At 46.3% G+C, this 15,901-nt stretch overlaps 1 protein-coding gene across 1 annotated transcript in view; it reads left to right on the top strand.

Moving 5' to 3' along the window:
• Dock5 (dedicator of cytokinesis 5) overlaps nucleotides 1–15,901 on the top strand; it is a 184,689-nt gene that overhangs the window by 118,014 nt on the left and 50,774 nt on the right. Inside the window, exons 19-27 of the mRNA XM_026411607.2 lie at nucleotides 3,226–3,323; nucleotides 3,558–3,647; nucleotides 5,038–5,138; nucleotides 6,585–6,719; nucleotides 8,844–8,955; nucleotides 9,785–9,855; nucleotides 10,439–10,545; nucleotides 12,435–12,571; nucleotides 14,444–14,539. Of these exons, the coding sequence (XP_026267392.2) occupies nucleotides 3,226–3,323; nucleotides 3,558–3,647; nucleotides 5,038–5,138; nucleotides 6,585–6,719; nucleotides 8,844–8,955; nucleotides 9,785–9,855; nucleotides 10,439–10,545; nucleotides 12,435–12,571; nucleotides 14,444–14,539 (947 nt within the window). The remainder of the gene's footprint in view (nucleotides 1–3,225; nucleotides 3,324–3,557; nucleotides 3,648–5,037; nucleotides 5,139–6,584; nucleotides 6,720–8,843; nucleotides 8,956–9,784; nucleotides 9,856–10,438; nucleotides 10,546–12,434; nucleotides 12,572–14,443; nucleotides 14,540–15,901) is intronic.

Raw genomic sequence — 15,901 nt, 5'->3', positions numbered from 1 at the left:
GATCCTCAGCACCACATAAAAATAAAATAAAGATGTGTGTCCACCTAAAACTAAAAAATAAACATTTAAAAAAAATAAAAATAATCATCCCCAGTTTATTGATCAGAAAATCAAAACTTAAAAAAAATTATGCATATATGGAGTATAGCTTCCCATTCTTGTGGTGGTACAGGAGGAGGAGTTTCACTGGTGCTGCGTTCATACACAAACCTAGGAAAGTTATGTCCAGTTCATTGAACTGTTTTTTTCTATTCCCATCTCCCGCCCTTCCCCTCATTCTCCTTTTTCTAATCCAGTGAACTTCTGTTCTCCCCACCGCACCCCCACCTTATTGTGTATTAGCATCACATACAGAGACAACATTTGACCTTTGTTTTTTTTAGGACTGGCTTATTTCAGTTAGCGTCATGGTCTCCAGTTTCATTCATTTATTTGCAAAAGCCATCATCATTTCATTTATCTTAGTGACTGAGTAATATACCACAGTTTCTTTATCCATTCATCTGTTGATGGGCGCCTAGGTTGGTTCCATAGCTTAGCTATTGTGAATTTTTTTTTTTCTTTTTTTTTTTTATTGTTGGTCGTTCAAAACATTACATAGTTCCTCATACATCATATTTCACAGTTTGATTCAAATGAGTTATGAACTCCCAATTTTATCCCGTATACAGATTGCTGTATCACATCAGTTACCCTTCCATTGATTGACATATTGCCTTTCTAGTGTCTGATGTATTCTGCTGTCTGTATTATTCACTACTATCCCCCCTCCCCTCCCCTCCCCTCCCCTTTTCTCTCTCTACCCCTTCTACTGTAAATCACTTCTTCCATTTGAATTATCTTGTCTTACCCCTCCTTTCCTCTTATATGTCATTTTGTATAACCCTGAGGATCGCCTTCCCTTTCCATGCGATTCCCTTTCTCGTTTCCTTTCCCTCCCACCTCTCAACCCTGTTAATGAAAATCTTCGTCTCAAGCTCTTCATCCCTACCCTGTCCTTGTTTCCTCCCCTTATATCAGAGGAGTCATTTGGTATTTGTTTTTTAAAGATTGACTAGCTTCACTTAGCATAATCTGCTCTAATGCCATCCATTTCCCTCCAAATTCTATGATTTTGTCATTTTTAAATGCAGAGTAATACTCCATTGTGTATAAATGCCACATTTTTTTAATCCATTCATCTATTGAAGGGCATCTAGGCTGATTCCACAATCTTGCTATCGTGAATTGTGCTGCTATGAACATCGATGTAGCAGTGTCCCTGTAGCATGCTCTTATTAGGTCTTTAGGGAATAGACCGAGAAGGGGAATAGCTGGGTCAAATGGTGGTTCCATTCCCAGCTTTCCAAGAAATCTCCATACTGCTTTCCAAATTGGCTGCACCAATTTGCAGTCCCACCAGCAATGAACAAGAGTGCCCTTTTCCCCACATCCTCTCCAGCACTTATTGTTGTTTGACTTCCTAATGGCTGCCAATCTTACTGGAGTGAGATGGTATCTTAGGGTAGTTTTGATTTGCATTTCTCTGACTGCTAGCGATGGTGAGCATTTTTTCATGTACTTATTGATTGATTGTATGTCCTCTTCTGAGAAGTGTCTGTTCAGGTCCTTTGCCCATTTATTGATTGGGTTACTTGTTGTCTTATTGTCTAATTTTTTGAGTTCTTTATATATTCTGGTTATTAGGGCTCTATCTGAAGTGTGTGGAGTAAAGATTTGTTCCCAGGATGTAGGCTCCCTGTTTATCTCTCTTATTGTTTCTTTTGCTGAGAAAAAACTTTTTAGTTTGAGTAAGTCCCATTTGTTGATTCTATTTGTTAACTCTAGCGCTATGGGTGTCCTATTGAGGAATTTGGAGCCTGCTCCCACAGTATGTAGATCATAACCAACTTTTTCTTCTATCAGATGCCGTGTCTCTGATTTAATATCAAGCTCCTTGATCCATTTTGAGTTAACTTTTGTGCAAGGCGAGAGATAGGGATTCAGATTCATTTTGATGCAAATGGATTTCCAGTTTTCCCAGCACCATTTGTTGAAGATGCTATCCTTCCTCCATTGCATGCTTTTAGCCCCTTTATCAAATATAAGATAGTTGTAGTTTTGTGGATTGGTTACTGTGTCCTCTATTCTGTACCAAGCTATTGTGAATTGAGTTGCTATGAATATGGGTGTGGCCATGTTACTGTCGTATGCTGATAGAAAAATCAAATTTTGAAATGGGAAAAATATTTTTGCCTGAGTTTATAGGTGATGGGCTTAGACCTTTAAAACAGATTTTTATAGCTCCAAAGTTTATGTTTTCTCTTTGTATTCTTTTTTTTTTTTTTCTTTTTAAAATTATGAGGTCTCAGGCTGGGGCTGGAGCTCAGCAGGTTCCATTCTTAACATCACATAAAATAAATAAAGGACTATCGACAATTAAAAAAAATAAAAATAAAATTATGTGGTCTCTAATTCTCTCCCAAACTTATTACTACCCTGAATTTGGGGACTGTCATACCCTTGCTTTTCTTTATAATTTATTAAGTTTATATCATGAAAATTCATCTGGTTTAGTTTCACACATTTTTTTTTCAGTTCATGTAAATCTAATTGCTCTTACGACTCTGCTTGTTGGTTTATTTCTTTGAAGAATTCTGGGGAAGGAAGGATGGCAGAGTAGCAAGAATGTGGATTTTGGAATCATATAAACCTGATATTAAAATGCCATTTCTCCCACCCCCTTAGCATTGTGTGGCCTGAGGCAAGTAATTCAGTGTCATAAAGCCTCAGTTTTCTCATCTAAAAAATGGAAAAAAATGAAATCTCTACAGTGCAGTTGTGATGTTAAAGTGAGTTAGTGCCTATGTATAAATTCCTCCCTCTGAATCCTCCCAGACAAGGTAGTAATAAGGGAAAATTAGACAAAGACAGCAAATTACAGGTGGGATGTGCTTTTTAAGTTGACTTTTTATGACTGTGATGTTGTTATTTGAGGAGTGTGAGTTCCGGTCAGATGTCCTCTTGTGGTTTTTTTATATTAGCAGTTGTTTCTTTCCCATTGAAGGATGAAAGGATCACAAGATTTCCTCTGACTTAAAAGACAGAGCTGAATCAACATATCGGGCGTTTCTTGACTTAGCCATGATTAAGAGCAGCTATCTTTTCTAGAGAGCTCTGTAGCTGTGTCCTGAAATGGCCTGGGTTGCTCCTTCTAATGCTGATGTTTGTGATTCCTCTTCCCAGTTGACCTGTTAGGCCTGTTGAACTGGCGTTCCAACTCCCACAACATAAAGCACAACCTAAAGAAGTTGATGGAGGTGGATGGAGGAGAGATTGTTAAGGTAGGTTTCTGTCTTCAGCTGGAAACATAGCTGCTGTGTCATTAGTTCCTCATTTTAAACCCAGCCAGTCATTATAGATGTACAACTTGTTTTCTGCATTGCTAAGTAACTGTGCCAATTTTAAAGAAAAGGTGATTTTTAACCCCATTCCATTGAAACCTAATAGACCCCAAATTTCTGCAGTGTGGAGCTGAATGAAAGCACCCAGATAACCTCTGTTTCTCTCGTCTTCAGTTTTTGCAAGATACACTGGATGCACTTTTTAACATAATGATGGAAATGTCAGACAACGAAACATATGACTTCCTGGTGTTCGATGCCCTGGTAAGCAGTTCAACGTACCCACTAGTACTTATTCCTGGAATGGGGTAGTATTTCCCTATGAGAAGTAATTGCTATGAACATCCTCCTGCATAAACATGTTTATACATCTCTCTGATTATTTCTTTAGGCTGAATTTCCAGAAGTAAAATTAGAAACAAGTAGCTTACATTCCAGGCTTTTATTTCTTTGTTTTCTAATAAATCTCACGTTTTGACCTGCCTTCGCTTTCTCACCAGGAAAAACGAAGGATTTAATTCAGTTAGAAATCAGGAAACATTTTAACTCACTTTGCCATCGTCGTCTGACAGTCTAAAACCAGGGGATGCCCTTAACAAGGAAGGCCATCACTGTGTGGCTGTGCATCCTGTATGTCCATGCCTGGGAGGCTGTCATTAGATACAGCACACAGCCCAGCAGACACCTGACTTTGTCATACAGGGTACTTAAATGCACAGCCTGTCCTAAGAACTGAAATCAGAACAGGGACAGGAGATAACCAGAATCTGGGAAGGACAGGGTGTCAGTGGAGGGGAAGAAGCAGACGTGTCCAAACCAAGCTTCGTTTCCTTGTTGCTGGGGGTAAAGTTCATGGTGGGGTTTTACCTGATGTTGCCACTGAGGAGGAAGGTCAGTTGCAGCTGTGGGTCATTTGACAGCTTGGAAAAATTCATCAGTTTAACAAATGATCAGTGCATCAAAGCTAAGGATGTAAGATAAAGAGAGGAGACGCGGTATCGCCAAGGCGAAGCTGGTCAGGGTCAGGTTTATGGGAAAGAGAAACTCTGGGTAGGGTTTCCATGGAACAAGCTCTAGAGATAAGCCCTGTGGGGTGGGCAGCTGGCTGTGGCATGGATGGAAGTCCCAAGTGCCTTTACTTTGAACACCTTTGTTCTGTGTGGGGGCAGTGTGGTTGGTTGTCACTGTGCACCTTATAGTCATCTACATAACATACCGTGGGCAAGTGAGGAGGCAGACCTCGGGTGGAGTTCAGATGATCGGGGACACTCACGCTGTACTCAGAAAGATGTTGGGGTATTTCATCAGCTGCCAACTTGGCTGAGTTTATAAAACCCCTTTCTGCATCCTCCTTCCTCGTCCCCTGACTGGTGTTACCTGTGTAAAGACTGCCCTCCCTTTGAGACAGCCCCTCCTGGGAACAGGGATGCCAGCTGGTTCTGGTGCAGTCATAGCACTTAGCACTGTGCCGATGTGTGATGGCCTCTCCGTGTTAAATAAATGTTAACCTCCCAGACTTGGCCTCAGCTCCGGGATTGGACAGCAGGAATGCTGCGGAAATGAGAAAGCAAAGGCACCAGGTGTTGCGTTCCAGCTTGTTGGTGGAAAGCCTGGGCTGCGCAGGGCTGCTAATGACCTTGTTCACCTTCGGCAGGTGTTTATTATTTCGCTGATAGGAGACATCAAGTTCCAGCATTTCAACCCTGTACTTGAGACCTACATATACAAGCACTTCAGTGCCACTTTGGCATACGTGTGAGTACGGCTGGAGGGAACCGCGTGGTGTTGGGCTGTTGGGTTTGTTCTCTGAAGGCTGGATTTTGGTGAAGCGAGAGGAACCTGCCTTTAGTAAATGTGTCTGTGAATGCAGAACTTGTCCCCAGGCCTCCTGGTGGAGAGCGGGGGCTGTTTAAGCATCACCCCTGGAAAAGGTGTCAGGCCCAAGCTTCCTTCTGGTTAAGGAAGAACGTCCATGGAGGAGTTGAAGGACAGGTGACCAGACTCAGCCCCAGAGGAGCTGACACAAGATCCACAAGAGGCACGAAGGGGTCCAGACAGGGATTTAAGCAGAAACAAGTCTGATAGAAGAGGAGATCCTTCTTCCTGTTGGGGTTGACTAAGGGAGCAGCTGACATTCACCCTGTGCTTCTCCCAGGAGTACTCAGCTCATGATGGCCTTGTATGTGGCCTGTCACCTGCTACTTCCTTGAGTTCTAGTTATTGTGCAAAGCAATGCGATGAATAGCAACAGGGTTGTAGCCAGATTGGTGAACAATATTTTGGACAGTGGCTCATGCCAGATCATGTCAGTTGCTACTGACTGATGTATCAGGTCAGATCTTCGAATCTGGTGTTTTCTAAGCCAAGCAAGCATGAAGGCAGAGAAACACAGGTTGAATGAAGGAAGTGTCCTATAACATAGTTACCAGTTAATGTGATGGTTATGAACCCCCCAGATTGGGGAGGTGTAGACACACGACAGTAGTGTTCTTTCACCCAGTGGTTTTGCCTTCCAAGTCCTCGTTATGAGTGAGGACTGCTATCAGTAGATCCTCATCACACTGAGCCACGTAAGACCTTCCAGGTAGTCGTAATCTGGGCTTATTTGCAATACTTGATTGATTCTGTGTGCTTCCCTTGGGTTTTGTGCTAGTTCTAGGAAATGTCAGATATTCCCAGAAGGAAGGCCCAAAATATCAGCCTCCTAAAAAGCCTGAGTTAGCCCAGGATCAAGACCTTTTATAGTCCAAAGACTCCAGAAGAATAGGAAGAGCAATTTAAAATCCCAGATGAGTTTTGTGATGGATGAGGAGTCAGATTGAACTCCACTCCCCAGGCACAGAAGTTTCCGTCTGGCACCGTATTTATGGCTCTCCAAGGATTGGGACAGAGATTAAAATAGCGCCTTAATTTGAAGCCTTTCTACTTTCTCATTTCTAGATTTTCTTTTTTAATCCCACAAAAGGGAAGAAATCTTCCAGTATCTCTAAGCCAGAGGGAAGATCCAAACTTCTGCAGCAGATGAGGAAACTAAATTGCAAAGGTGTTAGTTTGCCTGTCCAGGGCATCCTCCAGAGGACATGGCGGGAGTGACAGTTTAACTTGGAAGGAGTCACTGCTTCCCACTATGCCACCTCCCCTTGCCAGCCTCCGAGCACCCTGTTGCCAGCCAACTTCATTTTTCTTTCCTGTTCTTTTCAGGAAACTCTCCAAGGTCCTGAACTTCTATGTGGCTAATGCCGACGACTCCAGCAAGACGGAGCTGCTGTTCGCTGCTCTGAAAGCCTTGAAGTACTTGTTCAGGTTCATCATCCAGTCTCGAGTGCTCTACTTGAGGTAATGGTCACCTCTCTCTCCACGTTGGTCCCCTTACTGCTACACTCGCCTCCGGCTCTGTGACCCTTCAGATCACCAAACTGCCAAATTTCCAAACTTCAGAGCTGCAGGTGGCGGTGGATCGTGAGACCATTGGAGAAGGTCCATGTGAATTCCCTTTGCATCAGCACAACCCTGAGGTAGTAGTGGCAGCAGCCCTCGGGGAGGCAGTGGCTGAGTGCGCCCCTTGCCGGAAGCCTTTCCTGGGGATGGTGTCTCTAAGGAGGCAGGTTCCTGGGGCAAGGAAGCTTGGGTTTTATTCCAGGGGTGGTGGGAGGCATTGGGGAACTTCAGTTAGAGAAGTAATAGAATCCTGCTTATGTTTCAAATGATCATCTCTTCTGCTCTGTGGAAACGGATTATGGAAGGCTGAGAGCGAGAGTGAGCGAGCACCTTTGCAGTGCAGGTGTGAGACGCTGCGTCTCTACCCTAGCTGCAGGCTGAGGGGGTGGACTGGTGTGGGCGGAGTCTCGACTTGCTGGTGGATTTGATGGGACAGTGAGAGGGAGGGAAGGACCCCAGATAACCTCAAGGTTTGGGTGGGCAGTGGTGCTATTTGCTGATACTTGGAATGCTGAGAGCCCAGCGGGAAGATCCGGAGAGTTCTGTTTTGAGATACTCTGGGGACTAACTTGCAAATAAAGTTCTTTTCTAGTTCTGCCAAGTGGGTGAATGGAGAATTACCAACTACCCTCTGATTGGATCATTTTCTCAGGGGAGGTCATACTCCTTGGAGACCCTATAAGTCTCCCTTATCCAAAATGGTTGGGATCAGAAGTGTTTCAGATTTCAGATTTTTTAGGATTTTAGAATTTTTGCATATGCATAACTGAGCTATCTTGGGAATAAGATCCAAGTGTAAACATGAAATTCATCTACATCTCATAGCCCTGATACACACAGCCTGAGGGTGATTCCATAGAGTATTTTTAGTGCACCTGCATTTTGACTGCAGCCCATCACGTGAGGTGAGGTGTGAGAATCTGTCTAATGACATCCTGTTGGCGCTCAAAAGGTTTTGGATTTTGAATCTTCAGATTGGGGTGCTCAGTATGTAGGGGTGCATGAAGGAGACTAGTTTAAATATATTCGTGTGTGCATGCATGTGTCGAAGCATGTGCTTAAAATTCAGAACCCACCATTCCTACTCCGGAGTAGTCAGTCGTTGGTGAGGTTGCCACCCAGCGTAGAAGCACATGCACCACCGTTTGGGACTTTAGTGTTTTCAGGACGATTGGTCAAAGACCTCTCCATTTCTACTCAGGAGAAAGAGCCAACTCTTGAGTTGATGGACAGATCTGGTAAAGACAGGAGGATACTTTCCTCAAAGCGAGGGTGTGTCCGTGAGGTTGGAGGCCCTCGTGGTAGAGCAGGTCAGCATCGGTGTGGGCAGTGTGGTGGACCGAGTGGACCTAACTGGTTTTGTAGGCCTGCTGGGCTCAGACCTGTCTGGCTTGAGGAGCTTCTTAATCCAGTTGGTTTTTGAGACCACACATCCATTGTCTGAAACCTCAGCTTTTAGGGTCAAGGCGTGGTAAGGTGAGACAGGGTAATGAGGGGAGACGTGCAGAGGAAGGAGGAGGAGAGAACGTGGCCGGCAAGGGAACTTTGCTTGGGGTCCCCTGCCTGCTGGACATGGTACGAATGAGCTGAGGAGACAGGAATGCAGGGCTCACCTGCTACATCAGGCACAGTGACTTCCTGCTGTCCCTTCGCCTAGGAAATGCCCACAAACCACCAGCATGGACTCTGTCCCCAAGCTTGGGGCCCTCCAGACAGCATCCTGGGATCTTTACCCACTGGCGAATCCTCGCTGACCAACTAGAAAGCCTTGTGTCAGGGCTTTATTTAAAACTTACTACCCTGCCCTTGTTCAGGTGGTACTGTCTTTCCAGTCCGAAGAGGGCTTACTCCTGGTCCCTTGGAAACCATCTTAGGGTGACTCATAAGAAGTCTTTCTGCATAATTTGGGGTGATGACCATGGAGGCGCTGACCTCCACTTGGTTTTTGAGGCCATGCATCTATTTTAAAATTTCTCTTAAAGATGGAAAAATCTGACTGCTTGTCTCTTTTTTCCCGTTTAGATTTTATGGTCAGAGCGAAGATGGAGATGAATTTAATAACTCAATCCGACAGTTGTTTCTCTCTTTCAATATGCTCATGGACAGGCCTCTGGAGGAAGCTGTCAAGATCAAGGTCAGTATGGTGTCTACATAGGTAACCCTCCAGGCCATCAGCGTAGAGGGTCAGGACAGCATGGAACCGACCCTGGTGGGAGAGGAAGGAAATCAGTCTTGGGTTAGTAGTAGTTAAAGTAAAGGAAAACCTGCCCATTTCAACTTCAGTTACTTTTATATTTTCAAATGTCAGTTTGCCAAAGACAAGCTGCCTGCTTAGACAATCCCTTGACTGGCAGTCACAACCTCTGTTTGACCCTGATTTCAGCACACAGATCCTAATGCTGTTACAGGTGACAGTTTTCTATCCTTAGCTGCCCCATTGCTCCCCAAAGTGCAAAGTCACCATTATCTTCATCAGCAACAGGTTGTTTTTTTTTTTTAAATTTAATGTCAAATACATAATCCTTGAAGATTCCAATTTGAACTTTATTATTCATTCCTTATTCTTGATGGTAACTTTGTGCTGGAGACTTCAAGAATTTAACTACTTTCTTTGGTAGAAAAATGAATCCCAAATGGACGGTGCCCACTGGTTGTGAAGACAAGGGCGCTACCTCCTGCATTTCCAGGAGAAAGACTTGCGGAGGTCACGATGAGCTCCATCAGCTTTCCCCTCCTGGCAAGGGCATCTGTGTCCAGTGCCTATCCGAAATCCAAGTGCAGCCCTTTCTTCCTGGGATCAAACCATAAATTCTGGGCTGGGGATGCAGCCTGGTGGTTGAAAGCCTGCCTAATACGCACAAGAGCCTGGGGTTCAGTCCCCAGCAACGGCGGTGGGCAGGGGGCAGTGAATTCTGTATTGGTCTTACTTGGCCACTGAATTTGCCCTTGGTGTTTTCTTACAGGGGGCAGCTTTGAAGTACCTCCCTAGCATAATCAACGATGTCAAACTTGTGTTCGATCCCATTGAGCTCAGGTAAATAACAAAAAGCCATGAGTTTCTTGTCTGTGACAGAGAAGCAGCCCCCTGCTTGGCCGGGGCCTGAACTCCTGCACCTACTTTTCTTTTTCTCACAAGTATTAACAGAGCACCTTTCTCACTCATTTCTGTGGAAGATGTGAAAGAACACACCAAGCCTGCTCCAGAGAGAGGTTTGCACTCTCTTTGGAGAAGCAAGACATGCAGACATGGAATTAACTCTAAGAGAAAGTACATAATAAGGTGCTTCCAGCCCTGTAACTAGCAACCCAGGAGTGCAGAGTCGTGTTGCAGAAGAGATTGGAGGGGCGTTAGCCAGAAAAGGTGTTTTGCAAAAGCTGAGCGTGGAGGCAGGCCTGGAAGCTGCTGGTAGAAGTAGAGGTGCTTGGGTGCTGTGGGCAGAGTCAGCTCCAAAGCAGGGCTCTCTAGGGAGCGGGATGCAGGCCCTGGAGACAGCCCTGGGTCTCTAGGGGGGGTTTCCAGTGCAATTCTCCAGCCCATCTCTTGGAGTAGAGGAGATGTTTGTGATGCTGCCTGTCACTTGGCAGAGCGAGAACTGATGCTGTGGCTTCTCTTGCAGCGTGCTCTTCTGCAAGTTCATTCAGAGCATCCCTGACAACCAGCTGGTTCGGCAGAAGCTCACCTGCATGACCAAGATGGTGGAGAGTGGTCTCTTCCAGCAGTCCGGTGGGTCTCCACCCAGCCCGCCCCCTCCTGAGGACCAGTCTCACACCTGCCGCAGTCACACTTACCTTTTTTTTTTTTATGTCAGTAATGTCCCTGGCAGTTTGTGGTTCTTAAGTGTATCTCTGGGAGGCCAGTTTTAAGAAGCTGAAGTTAGTTTGGTATTCCTAGCCGTTACTAAAAGAGCCCAGTTGTGTCTAATCTTTAATTAGAGCAAATCAGCAAAGGATGTGTTCATTAGAAACCTTTGTCCTCAAAAGAGGAAACCCAGAAAATGACAGGTAAGCAGGAAAGGCGAGGGTTCCTGTAAAGGAATTCATTCTTGACCTGTACGTGGTACATCAAGGCACAAGCCAGGGGCAGGGCAGGCAGCAGGTGGCTCTGGGCCAGATCCCACTAGTCCTGGCTCAGGAGAGGGATGGTGTGGTTCTCTTCTCAGTGGGGTTCAGTGATGTCGTGTTAGTGTTCGTAGCTGGGACTTGACTATGGTGGAAGCATTTCCACCCCAGAGATTGGCCAATGGGGCTTTTTTTTTTTTTTTTAAGATGGGGAAGCTGGATGACTGGCATCCCACTGGGAATGGGCACAGAGGGGAGACACTCCTTTCACTGATACAGTGCTTCTCCTAAGTACAGTGGAGTAGGTAGCCAGCTCATGTGACTCTGTGCTCGTATCCCAGGCTGATAGGAGGAGGGGACCCGGGACCTGTCCTTCCTTATAAACCCAGGACTCGCTGGAGTGGGCAGCTGTGGGGACTTCTTTTGAAGCTGCCACAAGATCAGGGAGTCCCCTCATGTTAGGTATGTCTACTGCCTGTCCAGCAGCCTCCTCAGACATCAGGAAAGTTGAGTGGAGTGTTGGTAGGAGAATCCTCTGGGCTTGTCCCCGGCTGGTTATGGACCTCGGCATAAACGAGGGACTTTCTCTCCGTCTCAGCTTCTGTTTCAGTGGAAGGAACGGCTCGAATTGGATGACATCAGTAGCCTCTTTTGGCTCTGATATTTTCCGACCCCATTATTTTGTGCTTGGAAATTTCAAATGTTTTTAGGACATGATTGGAGGCAGAGCTGATGTCTTCAGAAATCTTGTGAATGTTCTCGAGTAAAAACCGAAGTATCACTAAGCTTCCTGATGGACTGTCACAAGCTCTGCTTCTAAGGATGCTGAAAAGATAACTGAGACAATAAAGGCGGGTGTTTGAGTGCAAGAGGAAGCCGGTCACTAGACAGTCACTAGAAGGACGTAGGCTCACAGCTAACAGTCACTGCTGTAGTGTCATAATCATGTGTTATCATAATGTGTTATCATAATATTGTCTTCCCTCGAGGGTCATTATGAAGACCCTAGAGAGAAGACAGTAAGTAATATCCTACTTTCGATAAGCCATATGCCTGCAAAGACATGAGTGGAATGTTCTAGAAATGTAGTAGGAAAGCTCAGTGTTTAGGAATTTTATAGTCGATTTTTAAAAGGCTGTCTGACTTGCTTAGTTTTTATTGGTTCCATACGACTTAGCTTTCATGTGTCAAGCTGCCATTTAAAAAGCCAGAGGGCTGGGGCCGCAGCTCCGTGGTAGAGTGTGTGCTTAGTGTAGTTCAGTCGGCTCCACCAAGTAAAGTAACAGACGAGTGACAAGTAAGCCTGGAGAGATTGGTAAGTAATTTAGGCAGGTGCAAAATCCTCGCCTTTCCCTCTGACAGGGGTATTTCGTGGGTCTAGTCCTGGCACAAGGCTGAAGTTCCATGCCTAAAGTCTGTGCTCCTCAGTGCCCTGGAGGGACTCCATTCCTGCAGGCTGGTCCCAAGAGCTCTGGGGACAAGCAGAGAGATCTGCGGTGATGGCAGCTGAGAGGGGGCATTTCCTCGTGTGAGCTGCTATGTTTTCTCCCTCAGAGTGCAGAGACGTGCTACTGCCACTGCTGACGGACCAGCTCAGCGGCCAGCTAGATGACCACTCGAGCAAGCCTGACCATGAGGCCAGCTCGCAGCTTCTGAGCAGCATCCTGGAGGTGCTGGACAGGAAGGATGTGGTGAGTGCGGGCATCCCTAACATGATGGCACATGCCTCCGCTGGCCCTTTGCACCAGACAGTTCTGGTGGTTTAGAACTGGGCATTGGGCCCAGGGGTGCCCATTTTAGAGGTGCCTAGAGAAACCAGAGCTTTCTATACAAATCTAGGTCCAGGCGAGAAATGCCACTGGCTGGTCTCCAGCTTGCCCTGTCGGCCCACCCTGAGATCCCTGCAGGAGGGGTTAGGAAAACAACCGAGGCCCTCAGAGGGAGATGCACACTCAGGAGGGGGCCAGGATAGAACAAGCACAGCCCAGGATCCCAGCCCAGATCAGCTCCGGGGGCAGGGTGCTGGCTGGGCACAGTCCTCCAGCCAGTTCCGTGAGGCCCGCGTAGGCCTGTGGGCTGCGCCATGGCCAGGAGATGGGAAACCCAGGCAGGTTCAGCCTCACGGCCTGAGGGCTGGGGCTGGGGGTGGGGGAAAGATCACAGAAAAAACACGATTTCCACTGGGCTCCAGAGAGAGCCACGGTGTCAGAGAGAAGATAGAAACAGAAGTTCTCAGGAGCAGGGATTTCTACAATAGTGTAGGCATGAGATGGAGGACAGAGCTTCCTACAGAGAAATGAATTCTCAGCGGGTCTTGGCAGAAATTAACAGAGTTGTTGAGAGCTCCTGCAGGGATCTCAGGGTGGATGTGTTACTTAATTCAATTGCAGTGATCACAGTCTCCCAATGTATAGCTATATCAACTATATATATATATGAAGACATACAGTCACCTGTTCAGTATTTTTTGAAATAGTGAAATGTTAACAAGCAGGAAAATCCATAGTGGTGATTTAGTTATTTAAGCATTCAGCCGGAGTTTTCAAATATCTGTCAGGAAGGAAACATGGATAAGGTCCACAAGGTCAAGTTGAACACAGGTAGTTTGGAGCTGGGTGAGTGTCACATCAAACCAGAGATGAGGAATGAAGGAAAGAGGAGGATGCGTAGTTATCTGGCACGTCGTGTGCATGCACACAACCAATCCTGGGTAGCAACCTTATTATCCACCTTGTGCAGCTATGAAAACTAAAGCTAGGCCAAATCGAATAGTGGCTCCGTCGCACGGGACAGAATGTTGAATCCTTGTACTGGTCTTCTCAGTCTCCCAACAGCATTCCACAGACTGGGTGCCTTAAATGACAAAAGTGTATTTTCTCGAAGCTCTGGAGGCTGAAGGTCTGGGCCAGGGTGTGGGCACCGTGACGTTCTGAGAGGGGTGGCTGTCTTCTCCTTGCAAGCACATGTGGCTTTTCCTCAGTGGGTGCACACACACAGAAAGAGCTTGTGTGAGTGAGTGAGCGGGGTCATTAGGACCCCACCCTCCTGTCCTCCTGTGGCCTGAATTTCCTCCCAGAGAGCCCATCTCCAAGCACCATGGGATATTCAGGCTTCAAGAGGGACACAAAAATTCACCTCCTAACAGACCTCTTGCTTGCCTTTCTTTGGGTTTTTGCCCGATGCAGAAGGTGTTAAGAAGTCTGTACCTTTGCCTCTCCCTGCCCACCTGTGTCTGATTGTCCTGGGCAGTGCTCTGCTCAGCCTCAGAACCAGTACCTCGGGCTTCCTTGAATCGTTCTGCCACAGAGAGAGCTGTCAGAATGCACGGTAACCATCAGGGTTTTGAGGGGGAGCACCCGTCCCTGCGTGTCCACGCTCTTCTTTTAACTGATCATTTTCAGTTGATTTGCTCTTGTAAAGTCATGTATTGTTCTGTGACTCCATTTCCCCTTTTGGAGAAGAGATTGCTTTTTAGGGAAAAGAGGAGTCCTGTGACTGAGGTCCCCTTGAGAAGGCAAACCTGAGTCGGCAGAACTGGGGTCACACCTGTGTTTTACCCTCAGGGTCCCACGGCCATGCACATTCAGCTGATCATGGAGCGGCTGCTGCGGAGGATCAACAGGACCGTGATCGGGATGAGCCGACAGTCTCCCCACATCGTGAGTGTTTCTCCTGTGGACCACCCCACGGCCACTGCTGCTTCTCTGTGTCCTGCCTGCCTAGGGGACCAGTGGCTTCAGACAAAGTTCACCTGGCCCCGTGTGTCATGGCTGATTGGTTATAACTCTGAGCAGTGGTCACTTCTGACATGGATTTTCTATTCCTTGTTCAGTTGTTTTCCCTCCAGGGAACCCCAAGCAGCTTTTATTTCCAGTAAAAAGACGATGCTTTAAAAAAACTTGTGTTAAGTGTCCTTTTCAAAAGGCACTAGCCTCTTAGGTTCCATCTACTGGGCCCAAATGGATGTCAATAAAAAAAGCATAAATGAGACCAGAGATCATTATTGAAAGGCCCAGTCAGATCAGCATTAAAATAAAGCATCATCTTTTCACTCTATTAAAAGCTAGGGTTAGATTTTAATTAGAGGTCATAGGTAAAGAACTCTCTCAAATTGCTTTTGTAAGTAAAAAATATTCATTTATTAAGAATCTATAAGCCTCTGGGCATCGTGGCTTACGCTTATAATCTCAGAAGCTTCTGGGTCTGAGGCAGGAGGATCATAAGTTTGAGGCCAGCCTGGACAACAAGGCCCTATCATAAAAAATAAAAAGGGATAGGGATGTAGTTCAGTGGTAGATTGCCCCTGGGTTCAATCCCAGTGCCAAAAAAGAAAAAAAAAGAATCTATAAGCGGAGCATTCTTCTGGACACTGTGATGTATGTGTGAGCAACTTGTACCTAGAAGTAATGATTATGGCTAAATAAACCAACCACAGAGTGTCTCTTAGGAGGAGACAGGGCTTGGAGAAAGACACGGAGCACAACAAAGGAAGAGTGAGGAAGCAGGGATTCAAATAACATGACAAAGAACTGCTTCCCTGAGAAGGTAGAACTTCAGCCCAAAACTTTGAAGGTGGTGAAGGAGTAGCCAAAAGTGTCTCCCTGGGAAGGGCCTTCAAGAAGGGCCGAGCCAGGGCAGAATCCCTAAGACGTGCCTTGCAAGAGTCAAACGGGGGTGGAGAGGTGACCCAGGCAAGAAGAAAGAGCAGTGAGTGAGGCAATTAAAACTGAAGCTTCTCCAAAACACTGTGAAGGGATTCAGTCCTTGTAGGAAAGGATTGGTCTGTGGCTGGGCTAATCCTGGCTCTCTGGTCTGAGATCATGTGATCGCAGGGTTCCTATAGAAAGGAACAGGGAGACTGCAGATGTGCGCAGGTAAAACCAAGGCTCTCACCTCAGAGGTAAGAATAGGATTGTTGGCCAAGAAACTGTCATTTCCCAATAGAGGGAGTGAGGGCTTGGCACAGCGGTGACCCCTGTCACTCTGGGCTCTGAGGGGAGGATCACACGCTAGAGGCCAGC

Source organism: Urocitellus parryii, chromosome 14 (genome assembly GCF_045843805.1).
Source record: "Urocitellus parryii isolate mUroPar1 chromosome 14, mUroPar1.hap1, whole genome shotgun sequence".
Taxonomy (NCBI): domain Eukaryota; kingdom Metazoa; phylum Chordata; class Mammalia; order Rodentia; family Sciuridae; genus Urocitellus; species Urocitellus parryii.
The sequence above is the reverse complement of the archived record's forward strand: the minus strand, read 5'-3'. Positions and strand labels throughout refer to the sequence as shown.